Raw genomic sequence first — 16,969 nt, forward strand, 5'->3', positions numbered from 1 at the left:
GTTCTATGGATAACATGACGTAAACATAACCTTTGTACCTATATTGTACAATTTAAAAATCTAGTCAAATGTAAATATTGATATTTCTAAATAAAAATGCTCTATTTTTCAATAAAAAATGATATTTTACGTATTTTATATAAGAATAAAGTGCCAAGGATTTATAATTTAAAAAGATATATTTCTAACGAAAGTGTGGCATTTGGAAATATTGTAAAAGAAGTAAAACCAACTAGAAATCCAGAATGTGTTCCAGTAAAGTATTGTGAGCGATTCTATTATATTTTTCCCAAGTTTATATCCAAATTAGTATATTTCCAGATGCTTCAAACATTCCACAAAGCAACTTACATCATTTAAGATGGATAATGCAGAAGGATATATTGAATCAGGATATATTTCTATTAGGTCCACCAGGACCGAGAAAAAGACATTTAGCTATGCAATATTTAGAATTAACTAATAGAGAACACGAATATGTAGCACTTAGCAGAGATACAACAGAATCTGATTTGAAACAAAGGAGGGAAATATCCAAAGGAACTGCTAAATATTTTGATCAGGTAAAACATTTAATAGATTAAATCCAATTCCTAACTCGTCTACTTGAAAAATTTCAATATAATTTGGTAGTTAATGGATATTTTGATTGTACTTAAATAAGTCTACTAGTTTTTACCAATTTTTTATTTTCAGAGTGCTGTAAAGGCAGCTACAAATGGAAGAGTTTTGATTTTAGATGGTATAGAAAAAGCAGAAAGGAATGTTTTACCAGTGTTGAATAATTTATTAGAAAATAGGGAAATGCATTTAGAAGATGGAAGATTGTTAATTCCTGCATCTAGATATGACAAACTATTAAAAGTTAGTTGATTTCTTTTGATGTTTCATAATATAGTAACTTGATTTTTAGGTACATGGCGAAAAAGAATTAAACAAATGGAAATTGGTTCGTGTCGATGATAACTTTAGGGTTATAGCTCTGGGTCTACCAGTTCCAAAGTAAGGATTTAGATCCTTTAATATTTTCTCAAACGTCTAAATATTAATTCAATTTGTATAAAAATGTCAGTTGTATTATTATTATAGGTACAGAGGAAATCCTTTAGATCCACCATTAAGATCTCGTTTTCAAGCTAGAGATGTAACAAGTATCACTTATCAGGTAAGTTTTTGTATATTATAAAATTTTTTAATAAATAAAACATTTAAACTTTATACTACTCCTATATATTCGTATTTCTATTGATAATCTTGATCATTATATTCCAAACTTGCTACAAAACAAAATAAAAAAAAATCTCAACTGTTACCTTGAATAAAAAGCAGGTACATTCATTTTTGAGTATAGTAAAGTAGAGATTGTACAAAAGGGAAACGAATTTTACCAGCTGGTCAACAGAAGATAGAGAATTATAAGATGAAAAACAAATTGCATTGAGCTAATACAAATACTAGGGAAACTTTTGGAGAAGCAAAAGAACATCAGCTTTAGGAATTATGATGAGCTGAGTGAAATCCAATGGATCAAGATAAAAATTATAATGCTGAGCTCTGAGCTTGGGGCACAAGAAGCAAAATATATCAGCTATGGGAATTGTGATAAACTAAGGCATAGCCAAGTAAACTTTCCAAACATTCTGTTGATTAGGATGATAATTGTAATGTCGAACATTGAGCTTGGGTTGAGAGAAGCCGATGAACATCATTTGTATGAATTGTTATGTGTTAAATGAAATTTTTGGACCTCCAATGAATTTGAATAACAATTGTAGAGCTGAAAACTCATCTTGGGGTGCAAGAAGCAAAAAATATCAGCTACAGGAACTTCTGGGACTTACAGTGGATCAGGATAATAAGTATAATGCTGAACACTGAATTTGGATGTAGATGCTGTACTCCTAGGCTGCTGTAAAGCAAATAATAGTTTACTAATAGTATGAACGTATCTGATATAAAGTCCTTGGAGCATACTTACTTGTATAACTCGGTTATTCTTCTGTTGAATCTACTCTTTTTATAACATCTAACCTTGGACAGTTAGTTAAGATGCTGTTTTTGTTTTAAGGAAGTAATAGCCGGAATTCGAAAAAAAATGACAGTATCCGTTCATTATCTACTTCCTCACTTTATCACCGTCTAAAGTGTAGGCGTTGTGAAGATTTTTTTGATTTAGATCAAATGGGTGGGTTAAACAAAAGTTAGGTATGTGTGTCGTCCATCAGCCATATTTGTTTTCTAGTGACAGCTATTCGAAAAGTCCCAAATACTTAAAACAAATTTTATAAGAACGATTTATAAAATAAGTAAAAAGTTGCTTTATTTTAAATGAGATAAGTGCCAAGTAAAATGTATTCAAGGAGAAGATATGGAATTTTTTGAAATTTTTAGTATAACATCATTAAATAAATCATGTGACTGACACACAGATGAAGAATCAATTTTCACTTTTATCACATTTCGATTAGTTAGAAAAAAGTGACAGCCATTTAAGTGAAGCTACTTTTTCGAAACAATTTAGTGTGTTGATGTATCATTGCTTCTTGATGAAACAAAAATACTGTACAAGCTCAGGAATGGCTTCAAAAGTGTTATACAGACTCTACTCCATCGAAAAGAACTATTCGTTATTGGTTTGCTGAATTTAAATCTAGTCGAACAGACACCGATGAAGAAGAACGTTCTGGTCGACAAATTGAGGTGGTTATTCCAAAAAACGTCAACAAAATCCACGACTTGGTTATATCTAATCGTAAATTGAGATAGCTGAGGTCGTAACGATATCAGAAGGTAGTTATGCATGAACATTTGACCATGAGAAAGGTCTTTTCAAAGTGGATGCCGCTTTTACTCACAGTCGATCAAAAACAACAGCGTATTGATGATTCAGAGCAGTGTTTACACGTAATAAATAAGATTTTTTACGTCTATATGTGACATGGATCCGTCACTTCACTCCGGAGTCAAAACGATCGTCGTCTAAGTGTGCTGCAACCACGTACGAAGCGTCCAAAGGCACACCAGTCAGTTGGGGAGGTTAAAGCTTCATTATTTTGGGAAACAATCAATAACGAATACGACATAGAGTTGATTGATCATTTGGATGCAAAAATCAACAAAAAACGGCCATCGTTTCACCAAGACAATGCACCGAATAACAAGTCGATGGTTAAATTGAAGGAATTATACTTTGAATTGCTTCACCATCCAACGTATAGTCCAGATCCGGATCCAAGTGACTACTAATCTCAAAAAAATGTAAAAAATGACGAAGCAATTGCCTGAAACTGTATTATGTGTTTTTCTTAGTTAGTCATAGGATTTATTGATTGATGTAATAAATCAAATAAATCATTTTCTCCATCTTTTTATTCCTTAGACCTTTTTCTTTGTGATTTATTTTGATCCCTTGGTCTCTAAATCAGTAAAAAATTTTACCTGTTATATTATCATTAGCCATCTTAATTTTTTTTTAAAATAATTATTTATTTGTTTGTAAATAGTGAAAGTTTCATTTTATTTCATTCAATTTTTATTTCGTGGTGTCGATTATCGGTAATTACTTTTTCAATGATTAATTTCGATTCGTTTCTTGTATTTTTTGACACAACCTTATAAAACCGCGTGAATTATCCGAATGATATGCGCGAATGGCAGTATAATTTCTGAGACGGCGAATCATCCCTTTCGTACTCTCATTCATCCCCATATTTTTATTTCCGGGGCGAATGTCTTGGCATGCGGTCGTGCCTGTCCCCACCTTTGTAATCTTCGATCAAGAATTGTGTGTCGTTCCATTGCAGTTCATCCTTTGTTTTCTCCTGTATTTTCAATTCTAACGGTAAGTATTCGATGTTATTTATTGTGTATTTGCAATTTTTTGAAAAAAAAAAAATATACGAGAATTACGAATTAATAAATTTTTTTCACTTTAATTGCACTATAAACGCAAGATGTTTTTCGATACGTATTTTATTTGTGTTGAAAGATTTTTATCTAAATTAATTATAGATCCATAAAATATTTTGATATTTTAGTGTAGCACATAGACGACGATAATTTAAATGTAGTAATTTTGAAAATATCCAACAGTTTTCAAAACGTCGAAAACATTTCGCATCCTTTGCTGTTTTAACTGCATACGTATTTTTATAAACAGAGGAAATCAATTTTTTGCATGTACAAAATTATATATTTAATCCTATTGACTGCGCCAATTACATAATTAACTTTCGAAAATTTATTTTTAAAAATTTTATTAACACGAAAACGAATTAACTTCATTAAAAGTGTTTACGACAATCCTATTTTTAAATTAAAATAAATACTGACACATGTTTACAAAATATAATGTTTTTGCGTATTAATTTTTAGAATATTCAAGATTTTTCTTCTTTTTTTTTCAATTTTCTGATGTCTTAAAAGTCTTAGCGATCTGAAAGTCGTGTCTCTCGAAGAAAATGTAAATATTCGCGACCGCAAGGATCCTATTGACTGCGCCAATTATATACTTAACTTTCGGAAATGTATTTTTAAAAATTTTATTAACACGAAAACGAATTAACTTCATTAAAAGTGTTTTCAACAATCCTATTTTTAAATTAAAATAAATACTGACACATGTTTACAAAATATAATGTTTTTGCGTATTAATTTTTAGAATATTCTAGATTTTTCTTCTTTTTTTTTTCAATTTTCTGATGTCTTAGAAGTCTTAGCGATCTGAAAGTCGTGTCTCTCGAAGAAAACGTAGATATTCTTGACCGCACGAATCTTATTGACTGCGCCAATTATATAACTACCTTTCGGAAATGTATTTTTAAAAATTTTATTAACACGAAAACGAATTAACTTCATTAAAAATGTTTTCAACAATCCTATTTTTAAATTAAAATGAATACTGACACATGTTTGCAAAATATGTTTTTGCGTATTAATTTTTAGAATATTCTAGATTTTTCTTCTTTTTTTTTTCAATTTTCTGATGTCTTAGAAGTCTTAGCGATCTGAAAGTCGTGTCTCTCGAAGAAAACGTAAATATTCTTGACCGCACGAATCCTATTGACTGCGCCAATTATATAATTACCTTTCGGAAATGTATTTTTAAAAATTTTATTAACACGAAAACGAATTAACTTCATTAAAAGTGTTTTCAACAATCTTATTTTTGAATTAAAATAAATACTGACACATGTTTGCAAAATATGATCTTTTTGCGTATTAATTTTTAGAATATTCTAGATTTTTCTTTTTTTTTTCAATTTTCTGATGTCTTAGAAGTCTTAGCGATCTGAAAGTCGTGTCTCTCGAAGAAAACGTAGATATTCTTGACCGCACGAATCCTATTGACTGCGCCAATTATATAATTACCTTTCGGAAATGTATTTTTAAAAATTTTATTAACACGAAAACGAATTAACTTCATTAAAAGTGTTTTCAACAATCCTATTTTTAAATTAAAATGAATACTGACACATGTTTACAAAATATGATCTTTTTGCGTATTAATTTTTAGAATATTCAAGATTTTTCTTTTTTTTTTTTCAATTTTCTGATGTCTTAGAAGTCTTAGCGATCTGAAAGTCGTGTCTCTCGAAGAAAATGTAAATATTCTTGACCGCACGAATCCTATTGACTGCGCCAATTATATAATTACCTTTCGGAAATGTATTTTTAAAAATTTTATTAACACGAAAACGAATTAACTTCATTAAAAGTGTTTTCAACAATCCTATTTTTGAATTAAAATGAATACTGACACATGTTTGCAAAATATGATCTTTTTGCGTATTAATTTTTAGAATATTCTAGATTTTTCTTCTTTTTTTTTCAATTTTCTGATGTCTTAGAAGTCTTAGCGATCTGAAAGTCGTGTCTCTCGAAGAAAATGTAAATATTCGCGACCGCAAGGATCCTATTGACTGCGCCAATTATATATTTAACTTTCGAAAATACAAAGTGACTGAGGAATTTTTCCTTTTGATTATTATGTAGAGGACAATTGAGAACTGTGAAATATTTTATGCTTTCTATCGAAGTGTTTATGACCTTGGGAGTACTACTATTCATTTTGTTATGATTTTTCAGATCACAGAACAGATCCGTACTCAATATTTTTTATAAATATTTTCTAAACATTCATAGTAGTCATGACGATACTAATAAAAATATTTTGATTGTTATAACGCATTACAAAAAATTGCAAATACTCATCTTTAATTCTAGTAATAAAATTATTTTGGACTGGGTTTCCGGGAACCCACCGATTGGCTTCAAATTTTTACCAGATTACAATAAAAATCCTTTTTGGTAAAATCATCTATTGTGTGATCGGTGGGTTCCCGGAATTCCAGAATTGTCTCGATAATTGTGAGCGAAATTGGAGTTAATAAATTGAAAAAAAAATGATCTATCAAAATAGTTGGATTGATAATTTTTTGTAAGATAACGAAATTGGAACTCATGAACATACGACATAATAACAATTAGGTATCAGAATTTTTTAAAAAATACTTGAAAGAAAACTTTCTGAATAATATTTACGTAAATTTTGACAGATTACAGTGTTAACAACGTATTTTAAGACAGCGGTTTCAAAAGTTCTCTTGAAATAGTGATAAAGCAGTTTACATCGACCCTGTTGAAAAAAAAAACGGAAGTTCAAGTGAGAGAAAGCAAAATAAAAAGTTTTTAGTGTTTCCAAGATTTGGTGTATCGGTCCCTGATATAGGAATCCTTCCCTCTGCACGATTCTGCTTGTGATGTTCCACGTCGCATTGAATAGGTTTTTGATTTAGTGCGAGTGTGTTATAAGTTAGAATGCATCGCGAAAATTATAAATAAACTAGATTTTATACAGGTACACATCAAATTTTCGGTGCTAACTTCAATTTCACTCACTTTCGATATCGAAAACTTTTGTAATTACGTTGGTATATGATTGAATATTACAGGAATGGTTACGCATTGGGAATCGAGTAAAAAACCTCTTTACGTAAAAACAATATGGAAGGAAGGTCAGCATCACGTGATTTTAAATTGCGAAGAACATTCAAGACAGTATAAAAATCCATCGATGACGCGCTGTACTTATAATAAAAGAACGGTTAAATCAGCGCCATCTACAAATGCAAATTTAAACGTATCGACGTTTAAACTACTGGAAAACGAAGAACCGAAATCGAGTAGGCGATGTAGGACTGGTCGTAATGTTCGGATCAAATCGTCGGTAAAAACGGTCACCGCCGAACTATCTCTAAACCTCGCCGTAGAAACGTCAATGAAGAGCGTTCCGTTGGTCGTGAAATCTCAAAACGTCGACGTTGAGAAACATATCGAAGATTTTTTGGAACAGCCTCTAGTTGATTCTTTGACCGATCGAGTATTGATGTGGTTGGATTTGGCGATACAAAATGGTCATTATCCCAAAACTATAAATTTAAATCCACCCCTGGAAGTGTTCGCTACACAACCGGTCGCTAGAAAACGACATATATTTGCGAAACATCGTTTTTCTTCATTACGCACCGATCATTATGAAATTACCAAATATACTTTCAAAGTCGAAGGCGTCACTCAAACTTTACAAACATCCGATAATTCTAGAAGCGATTTCGCTATTTTAGAAGAAGATATCGATAAAATCGATGGTAGGAAAGAAGAAGAAGACGGTTTGATATCATCGAGGTTAGAAGAAAACGTTGCTCCAGAAAATATCGTTATTCCAGAAGAGTCTAGTAAAAAAATTGGCGTTAAAAGACAGTTGCATATCTTCTTACCGAGTTTACAGAAAAATAGTGGTTTTAACGATTTGAATAATCAATTAGATTGCTGTTCCTCACAACACATCGAAGATTCTAGGGAAATATAAGATATTATGGATTACAAACGCTTTTTTTTAATTTTTTGGAAGTTATTTCTACGATTGATCACTTCTTTCTTCATTTATATCAAATTTTCTTGATATAATGTTAGATCGAGAACAAAATTCGTTTTTTTCTGGGTCACTGCCGTTTTTGGACAGTTCTTCATGAACTAGTTGGAGTAAGACTTTTTCTTTCAATGTCCAACACGAAACTTTTGGACTGAATAGATTTTCGTCGTCTTATTTGAACGTAGTTACTCTTGTATCATTTTTAAAACCTCCCTTGTATCTGTAACAATTGTGAGATTCTTTCCCCTTAAACGCCACGTACTTTTTTCTAAACATCCTTTTCATTGAACAATTGCTTCTTCATTTATATCAAATTTTCTTGATATTATCTTAGATCGAGAACAAAATTCGTTTTTTTCTGGGTCACTGCCGTTTTTGGACAGTTCTTCCTGAACTAGTTGGAGTAAGACTTTTTCTTTCAATGTCCAACACGAATCTTTTGGACTGAATTGATTTTCGTCGTCTTATTTGGACGTAGTTACTCGTGTATCATTTTTAAAACCTCCCTTGTATCTGTAACATTTGTGAGATTCTTTCCCCTTAAACGCCACGTACTTTTTTCTAAACATCCTTTTCACTGAACAATTGCTTCTTCATTTATATCAAATTTTCTTGATATAATCTTAGATCGAGAACAAAATTCGTTTTTTTCTCCGTCACTCCCCTTTTTGGACAGTTCTTCATGAACTAGTTGGAGTAAGACTTTTTCTTTCAATGTCCAACACGAATCTTTTGGACTGAATTGATTTTCGTCGTCTTATTTGGACGTAGTTACTCGTGTATCATTTTTAAAACCTCCCTTGTATCTGTAACATTTTTGAGATTCTTTCCCCTTAAACGCCACGTACTTTTTTCTAAACATCCTTTTCACTGAACAATTGCTTCTTCATTTATATCAAATTTTCTTGATATTATCTTAGATCGAGAACAAAATTCGTTTTTTTCTGGGTCACTGCCGTTTTTGGACAGTTCTTCCTGAACTAGTTGGAGTAAGACTTTTTCTTTCAATGTCCAACACGAATCTTTTGGACTGAATTGATTTTCGTCGTCTTATTTGGACGTAGTTACTCGTGTATCATTTTTAAAACCTCCCTTGTATCTGTAACATTTGTGAGATTCTTTCCCCTTAAACGCCACGTACTTTTTTCTAAACATCCTTTTCATTGAACAGTTGCTTCTTCATTTATATCAAATTTTCTTGATATTATCTTAGATCGAGAACAAAATTCGTTTTTTTCTGGGTCACTGCCGTTTTTGGACAGTTCTTCCTGAACTAGTTGGAGTAAGACTTTTTCTTTCAATGTCCAACACGAATCTTTTGGACTGAATTGATTTTCGTCGTCTTATTTGGACGTAGTTACTCGTGTATCATTTTTAAAACCTCCCTTGTATCTGTAACATTTGTGAGATTCTTTCCCCTTAAACGCCACGTACTTTTTTCTAAACATCCTTTTCACTGAACAATTGCTTCTTCATTTATATCAAATTTTCTTGATATAATCTTAGATCGAGAACAAAATTCGTTTTTTTCTGGGTCACTGCCGTTTTTGGACAGTTCTTCCTGAACTAGTTGGAGTAAGACTTTTTCTTTCAATGTCCAACACGAATCTTTTGGACTGAATTGATTTTCGTCGTCTTATTTGGACGTAGTTACTCGTGTATCATTTTTAAAACCTCCCTTGTATCTGTAACATTTTTGAGATTCTTTCCCCTTAAACGCCACGTACTTTTTTCTAAACATCCTTTTCATTGAACAATTGCTTCTTCATTTATATCAAATTTTCTTGATATTATCTTAGATCGAGAACAAAATTCGTTTTTTTCTGGGTCACTGCCGTTTTTGGACAGTTCTTCCTGAACTAGTTGGAGTAAGACTTTTTCTTTCAATGTCCAACACGAATCTTTTGGACTGAATTGATTTTCGTCGTCTTATTTGGACGTAGTTACTCGTGTATCATTTTTAAAACCTCCCTTGTATCTGTAACATTTTTGAGATTCTTTCCCCTTAAACGCCACGTACTTTTTTCTAAACATCCTTTTCACTGAACAATTGCTTCTTCATTTATATCAAATTTTCTTGATATAATCTTAGATCGAGAACAAAATTCGTTTTTTTCTGGGTCACTGCCGTTTTTGGACAGTTCTTCCTGAACTAGTTGGAGTAAGACTTTTTCTTTCAATGTCCAACACGAATCTTTTGGACTGAATTGATTTTCGTCGTCTTATTTGGACGTAGTTACTCTTGTATCATTTTTAAAACCTCCCTTGTATCTGTAACATTTTTGAGATTCTTTCCCCTTAAACGCCACGTACTTTTTTCTAAACATCCTTTTCATTGAACAGTTGCTTCTTCATTTATATCAAATTTTCTTGATATTATCTTAGATCGAGAACAAAATTCGTTTTTTTCTCCGTCACTCCCCTTTTTGGACAGTTCTTCATGAACTAGTTGGAGTAATGCTTTTTCTTTCAATGTCCAACACGAATCTTTTGGACTGAATTGATTTTCGTCGTCTTATTTGGACGTAGTTACTCGTGTATCATTTTTAAAACCTCCCTTGTATCTGTAACATTTGTGAGATTCTTTCCCCTTAAACGCCACGTACTTTTTTCTAAACATCCTTTTCATTGAACAATTGCTTCTTCATTTATATCAAATTTTCTTGATATTATCTTAGATCGAGAACAAAATTCGTTTTTTTCTCCGTCACTCCCCTTTTTGGACAGTTCTTCATGAACTAGTTGGAGTAATGCTTTTTCTTTCAATGTCCAACACGAATCTTTTGGACTGAATTGATTTTCGTCGTCTTATTTGGACGTAGTTACTCTTGTATCATTTTTAAAACCTCCCTTGTATCTGTAACATTTTTGAGATTCTTTCCCCTTAAACGCCACGTACTTTTTTCTAAACATCCTTTTCATTGAACAGTTGCTTCTTCATTTATATCAAATTTTCTTGATATTATCTTAGATCGAGAACAAAATTCGTTTTTTTCTCCGTCACTCCCCTTTTTGGACAGTTCTTCATGAACTAGTTGGAGTAATGCTTTTTCTTTCAATGTCCAACACGAATCTTTTGGACTGAATTGATTTTCGTCGTCTTATTTGGACGTAGTTACTCTTGTATCATTTTTAAAACCTCCCTTGTATCTGTAACATTTTTGAGATTCTTTCCCCTTAAACGCCACGTACTTTTTTCTAAACATCCTTTTCATTGAACAGTTGCTTCTTCATTTATATCAAATTTTCTTGATATTATCTTAGATCGAGAACAAAATTCGTTTTTTTCTCCGTCACTCCCCTTTTTGGACAGTTCTTCATGAACTAGTTGGAGTAATGCTTTTTCTTTCAATGTCCAACACGAATCTTTTGGACTGAATTGATTTTCGTCGTCTTATTTGGACGTAGTTACTCTTGTATCATTTTTAAAACCTCCCTTGTATCTGTAACATTTTTGAGATTCTTTCCCCTTAAACGCCACGTACTTTTTTCTAAACATCCTTTTCATTGAACAGTTGCTTCTTCATTTATATCAAATTTTCTTGATATTATCTTAGATCGAGAACAAAATTCGTTTTTTTCTCCGTCACTCCCCTTTTTGGACAGTTCTTCATGAACTAGTTGGAGTAATGCTTTTTCTTTCAATGTCCAACACGAATCTTTTGGACTGAATTGATTTTCGTCGTCTTATTTGGACGTAGTTACTCGTGTATCATTTTTAAAACCTCCCTTGTATCTGTAACATTTTTGAGATTCTTTCCCCTTAAACGCCACGTACTTTTTTCTAAACATCCTTTTCATTGAACAGTTGCTTCTTCATTTATATCAAATTTTCTTGATATAATCTTAGATCGAGAACAAAATTCGTTTTTTTCTCCGTCACTCCCCTTTTTGGACAGTTCTTCATGAACTAGTTGGAGTAAAACTTTTTCTTTCAATGTCCAACACGAATCTTTTGGACTGAATTGATTTTCGTCGTCTTATTTGGACGTAGTTACTCGTGTATCACTTTTAAAACCTCCCTTGTATCTGTTTGTTTGTATAAATAGATACATACTCCCATGTATCCCTTTAAATTGCGTCATAATTTATGGATAGCCCCTTAGTGTGTGTAAAATGAACTAGAATGGGACGTTCCATTAGAATTTATAGTGATCTTCATCGATTTCAGTGCTGTACTAACCAGTACATTGCCTTTGGTTGCTATTTTATCTATCAGATCCAATATCTTCTTAATCTTTCTTCGTGGTCGACCTCTACTCCGCGTTTCTGATGTTTTCTCGGTCTAATAGTATTTTCCCGAGATCCACCTGAGAATTTTCATTTCTGTGGTCACCAAGGTTGTTTCGTATTGATGTTTCTGAAGTATGGGTCATTAAAGGTCTGACTTTTGCTTTATAAAATTCGTCTTCCAATATATCTTTTAATTTGTCACGTAATAACTTCGAAAGGGTGGTTCATAAGAAAAAAAGTATTGGGGTTATTTTTGTAGACAAATTTGTGATCTATAACTTTTATTTCGACTATTTTTGCGATAGCATTTACCCCTTTAAGAAAAAAAAATGCAAAATACCGTTTTCGTGACCATGAATTAACCTCAATTCATATTAGAATGACTAGTATTTGGTTATATACGAGTTATTATTGATTTTTATGTCTTATTTTATCGATTTTTTTATTTATCCATCTCGGGGTAGTTTTTTTTTCGGGCTACACCAGTAGCAACTTCTACTATTTCGTTGATACCCCAGACGTATAAAGTATTTTTCGTACTAGACTCTATAATATTGTAATATTATAATAAAATAAATTTTATTATTTGGAATGTTTTTTTTTTCAGTGTAATTTCGATATATACCACGAAAATACAACCTCCAAAACACTCTGTACATATGTTTTTAGTGTTGATGTTCAGAATCATAAATCACGAAAGCCGTTTTGTCACTGTTAACCTAGAATTTCTTATTCTCCAAGTTTAACCTACTTTCCACAGCTTTATCTGATCGTTGTTGATGATTAATTTTATTACGTAATCACCATAATCAGCTGGTAAACTATTTAGATTATATTAAAAGTTATATAAAGCTCAAAATACGAGTATGTTCTCTAAAATATCAACGATTTAATTTTATTCTTCAAGGTTCTTCACGAGATTAAGAAGATGTAAATATAAAAATTATTATTAATCATGAAACTAACCGCGATCTGGCAACATTGCGATTATAACGATATTGTCAAGTCAACTTAATATTTTAGTATAAACTCGTAAACAACATAAAAATAATCTCAAACGTAAACAGTAAATAATTATTGTAAATGTCATTATCCTTACAAATTATGTTTGAAAAAGGTATGATACGTCGCAATTACAATTGAAATAATGATTAAACTTTTATCGGATTTTCCGGAAAGGACATTAAGGTCGCATGGGAACCGGCAATATAGAGATCCCATCAAAATTTTCGTGTGAATGGCTTTCGCGTAACACGTTCTAAGGTAAACTTAAATTGGATGGAATTGAATAATGTCGTAATCGTTTAGTAATTACGAGGATTTAATACCATGGTAAGGGGGCGATTTATATAATTAAGGAGGCGAAACTAAATATATATTTTTTGATAGTGTATGACAAATCCAGCGGTATATCTGTTATGGACCAAAATCTAAAGAAATTAGAGTTCAAAGATCAGAAATAGACAACCGGAACATGACGTCACGGCCGTCATATTGTTATAGTCACTTCCTAAACAAAGTTTGTGAGGTAGTGTATTATTAAAAAAGTTTAATTAGTTTACTGTTGCGTAAGATGGTAATGTGTAGGTGCTAGAAGGTATATTGTTTCAAAATTTATCAAAAAAATACGAAGAAATCACATATATACTATCGTTAATTGAGTTGAAACTTTATTTGGAAAGTGATCACTGACCTACGATAACAATGGCGGCGTGTGACGTCAACACTGTCAATTAAATAAAGAATTGCTGTGATTTATGAGTATTAGATTTGATTAATAAGAAATGAATATTTCTAACGATGTCAGTCGTTATAGCGGTTATCGAAAAATAAATAAGAGTTATTAGCTAAAAATTGTTTTAATTCAATGCATATCCAGTAACCGAGCGGAAATTAGGAAAACGGCCATATTGTTTCTGTCACTCAAGGAAAACGCGCGAAATTTGACCACATTTTTTTTTAGTTTTCGCTCATTTCTACACTCAGAAACTAAATATATTTCACTATAATAACCGATGCCGTTATATATATATAAGTTGATTATTAATTCTTCTAAAACGTTTTAAAAACTAGTTCCTTATAGAAAGGCTAAAAAAACTCTTCTTTATTGGAAAGATTATACAATGTTAACAAAAATTAACTAAATTTTATTTTATTTGCTCCAAAAGTAAAATAATTTTTAAAAGTTAAATGGCTAGGATTGAATATAGATTTCATAGTAGAAGAGAAAAATTTTATTGGGGGAAATAGGGGCATTTTTATATGGAATATGGTCCTGATATAGGAAAAATTACCTTTGCAGAGCTGAAATTGGGGTGATTTTTGGAATGGTTTTTTTTCGCGTGAAAAAAAAATCGAACTCAATGAATCCTCAGAGCTTTTGGGATTTATTGAGTAAATTATATTATTTAGGGAGATACAGCTGCGATTGAACGTTCATGAAAGCTATTTATTGCTTTAGTATAAAGCTGTTACGCCCCGAGTTGTTTCTAATCAGAAATTTGTAAAGATACTAGCTCAGTACAGATTCTGTTCTTGGTTGAAAGACTTCACCCAGGGCTTTCATAGTTTATATTAGCTTTGTAAGGTTTTTTTTGGGGATTAAAACAGTGTTGGCAGATTTTCAACATCGATAAGAGTAAAAAAATGGTAAACATATATTAAATCTTTTTAAAGCCGGTGAAATGTCTTCGATGGTAAAAAGTGGAATGTTTTATTAGATTCATAAGACAATAGATTTAATATATTCGAAGAAATGAATAAAGAACTGTTAACTTTCGTTTAATTGTATATAAAAATGTATCAAAAACAGAATGAATTTTTAATTTCAAGCTATAGTCTGATACTTTCCTTTCTTCGTTACAACATTTTTATTACTTATAAGATCTAAACGTGTTCCTTTCGTGTTAAACAAACAATTAGTTCAAGATTTGAAACAATTTGAATAATGTTCACTCTGCTTTTATATAATGATGACGAATTGCGAAATTGCGTGAATTTTACATTTATTGCCTGACTGATTTAAAATAACTTGACGCTTTAACCAAGTTTGAGGTATATTCCAACTTTCTACATTAAGAAAAACAATATATTAAAGAAACTTACCGTAGAGTTGGTTTATTAGTTTTACACGAAAATCTTGTATACTGTTTCTATAATTAATGTTGAACAATATGAGGAATTTTTTTTTCTAAATCCATTTGTAAAACGATAAAAATGATTCAATTTTTTTAATACTACACTTCAGTTTGTCTACTTGTTGCTAACGACTTTTTGTTTGTAGCCAACAAAGTTCCAGCGAATTAACCAATGTTGCCAAAATTTTTTTACGAAAATAGCGTTCAGTAGTTGGTTTTAAATATCTAATTAATCAGTTTTAATAAAATTTCTTCGTAAAATTATTTTTATATATACTAATTATATGATTTTCTATTAAAATCATTCAAATTCAAATAAAAACCTACAATTCTACATATGTGCAAGTCCTTCATTAGAAGAACTCTGACAACGTTGAAAAAAACTTTTGAAGCATCTGTACACAGTCGTCGAGACAAACATATGCTAGTTATGGCGCCAAATTTAAATTACGAATCGGTCATAGGACAGGTTTATAATCTGCATTGTGACTTTCTTCACTGGGTTTGATAGTTTGCTTTGACTATTTGCTTAAAATAATTTTATTTATGCTTTATATTAATTAAAAAAACTTGAAATCTATTTGGTTCTTGACTATAAATAAACAACACAAAGAGTTTTGCTCCTCCCAATACAATCTTTTTAGGAATGGTATGAAGAATTACGAAGTTTAGCTCCAACACCAAACTCGGAAAAATTAGAGAAAATTTTATCGTGTGCTTTTGCACTTTTGTGTAAGGAGAGTTTGGCTTTGGGACTACCAGATTTTCCTTTGGATAATTTACCTTTGGGATGTTTAATACTGGTTTGTACAACACTTATATTTGTAGTACTTTTTACAGGGTGTGTCATTAAGAACATGGTTGTGTATGGAATCTTGTTAAATTGGTTTAAAGTGTTCCAAGATAATTTTGTTCAGAAAAACATAAATCTTCATAATTTTTTACTTGCCAAGTATTTTTACTCACGTTTTTGATAATTGAATTGATCATTTAAAAAAAATGTTCTGTAGGTTAGGTTAGGTTAGGTATTCGATAATTATGTATTTGCAGGAACAAAATCCACACCTAACTCCATACGATATTATATACAGATTGTACCCTTATAGAGTTTTCTTGAAAGACGGTATCGAAAATTTAGAAAAGCTCTTGGTGAAACTCGACGTTCCACCGTCGACAATAGAAGAAAAATCGAATTTATTCCAACATCCACCATCAACAATCACTCCCGATTTTTATGTCGAAACGAATTATCAAAATGAATTATTACATCAGATACTTCAAAGTATCAGGGTTGCGGATGTTTGTATCGTCGGTACTAACGGTTGTGGGAAAACTATGATTGTGAACAAAGTAGCCGAAACTTTGGGAAAAGAAGTGGAAAATATAGTTTTGTATCAAGATATGACGTCTAGAGATTTAATCCAACAGAGAACTACTTTGGAAAATGGAGATACCATTTGGAAATTTTCTCCCCTTGTTGACGCAGCTTTGGAAGGAAGAATAGCAGTTTTAGACGGGATCGATAGAATACATCCCAGCACTCTAACAGTATTACACAGGTAAGTTTCGTTACTACTACTTTCATACAACTAGAATAGTAAAGAAAACACTATTTAAGTGACACAGGGGCACTTCAAAAAGTAATTATCACCACCAATAATTTATT

The 16,969-nt window shown here is 31.4% G+C and overlaps 2 protein-coding genes across 6 annotated transcripts in view; one reads left to right on the forward strand and one right to left on the reverse strand.

Annotated features, from left to right (window-relative positions):
* Positions 1–15,808, reverse strand: part of LOC130445494 (nuclear exosome regulator NRDE2) — a 46,562-nt gene extending 30,754 nt beyond the window's left edge. Inside the window, exon 1 of the mRNA XM_056781137.1 lies at positions 15,272–15,808. The gene's annotated coding sequence lies outside the window, so the exon portion shown is untranslated. The remainder of the gene's footprint in view (positions 1–15,271) is intronic.
* The window catches only part of LOC130445493 (von Willebrand factor A domain-containing protein 8), a 26,003-nt gene continuing 9,034 nt past the window's right edge, over positions 1–16,969 (forward strand). For 2 of the 5 annotated variants that reach the window (XM_056781130.1, XM_056781132.1), the window contains exons 1-7: positions 46–260; positions 311–563; positions 697–864; positions 914–1,002; positions 1,090–1,165; positions 15,948–16,106; positions 16,354–16,862. In XM_056781130.1, coding sequence (XP_056637108.1) covers positions 97–260; positions 311–563; positions 697–864; positions 914–1,002; positions 1,090–1,165; positions 15,948–16,106; positions 16,354–16,862 — 1,418 coding nt within the window. In that variant the 5' untranslated portion in view covers positions 46–96. Of the gene's footprint in view, positions 266–310; positions 564–696; positions 865–913; positions 1,003–1,089; positions 1,166–15,947; positions 16,107–16,353; positions 16,863–16,969 lie in introns of all 5 variants that reach the window. The other 3 variants (XM_056781134.1, XM_056781135.1, XM_056781131.1) reach the window with 3 other exon arrangements.

The sequence above is a fragment of the Diorhabda sublineata genome, chromosome 6 (genome assembly GCF_026230105.1).
Source record: "Diorhabda sublineata isolate icDioSubl1.1 chromosome 6, icDioSubl1.1, whole genome shotgun sequence".
Taxonomy (NCBI): domain Eukaryota; kingdom Metazoa; phylum Arthropoda; class Insecta; order Coleoptera; family Chrysomelidae; genus Diorhabda; species Diorhabda sublineata.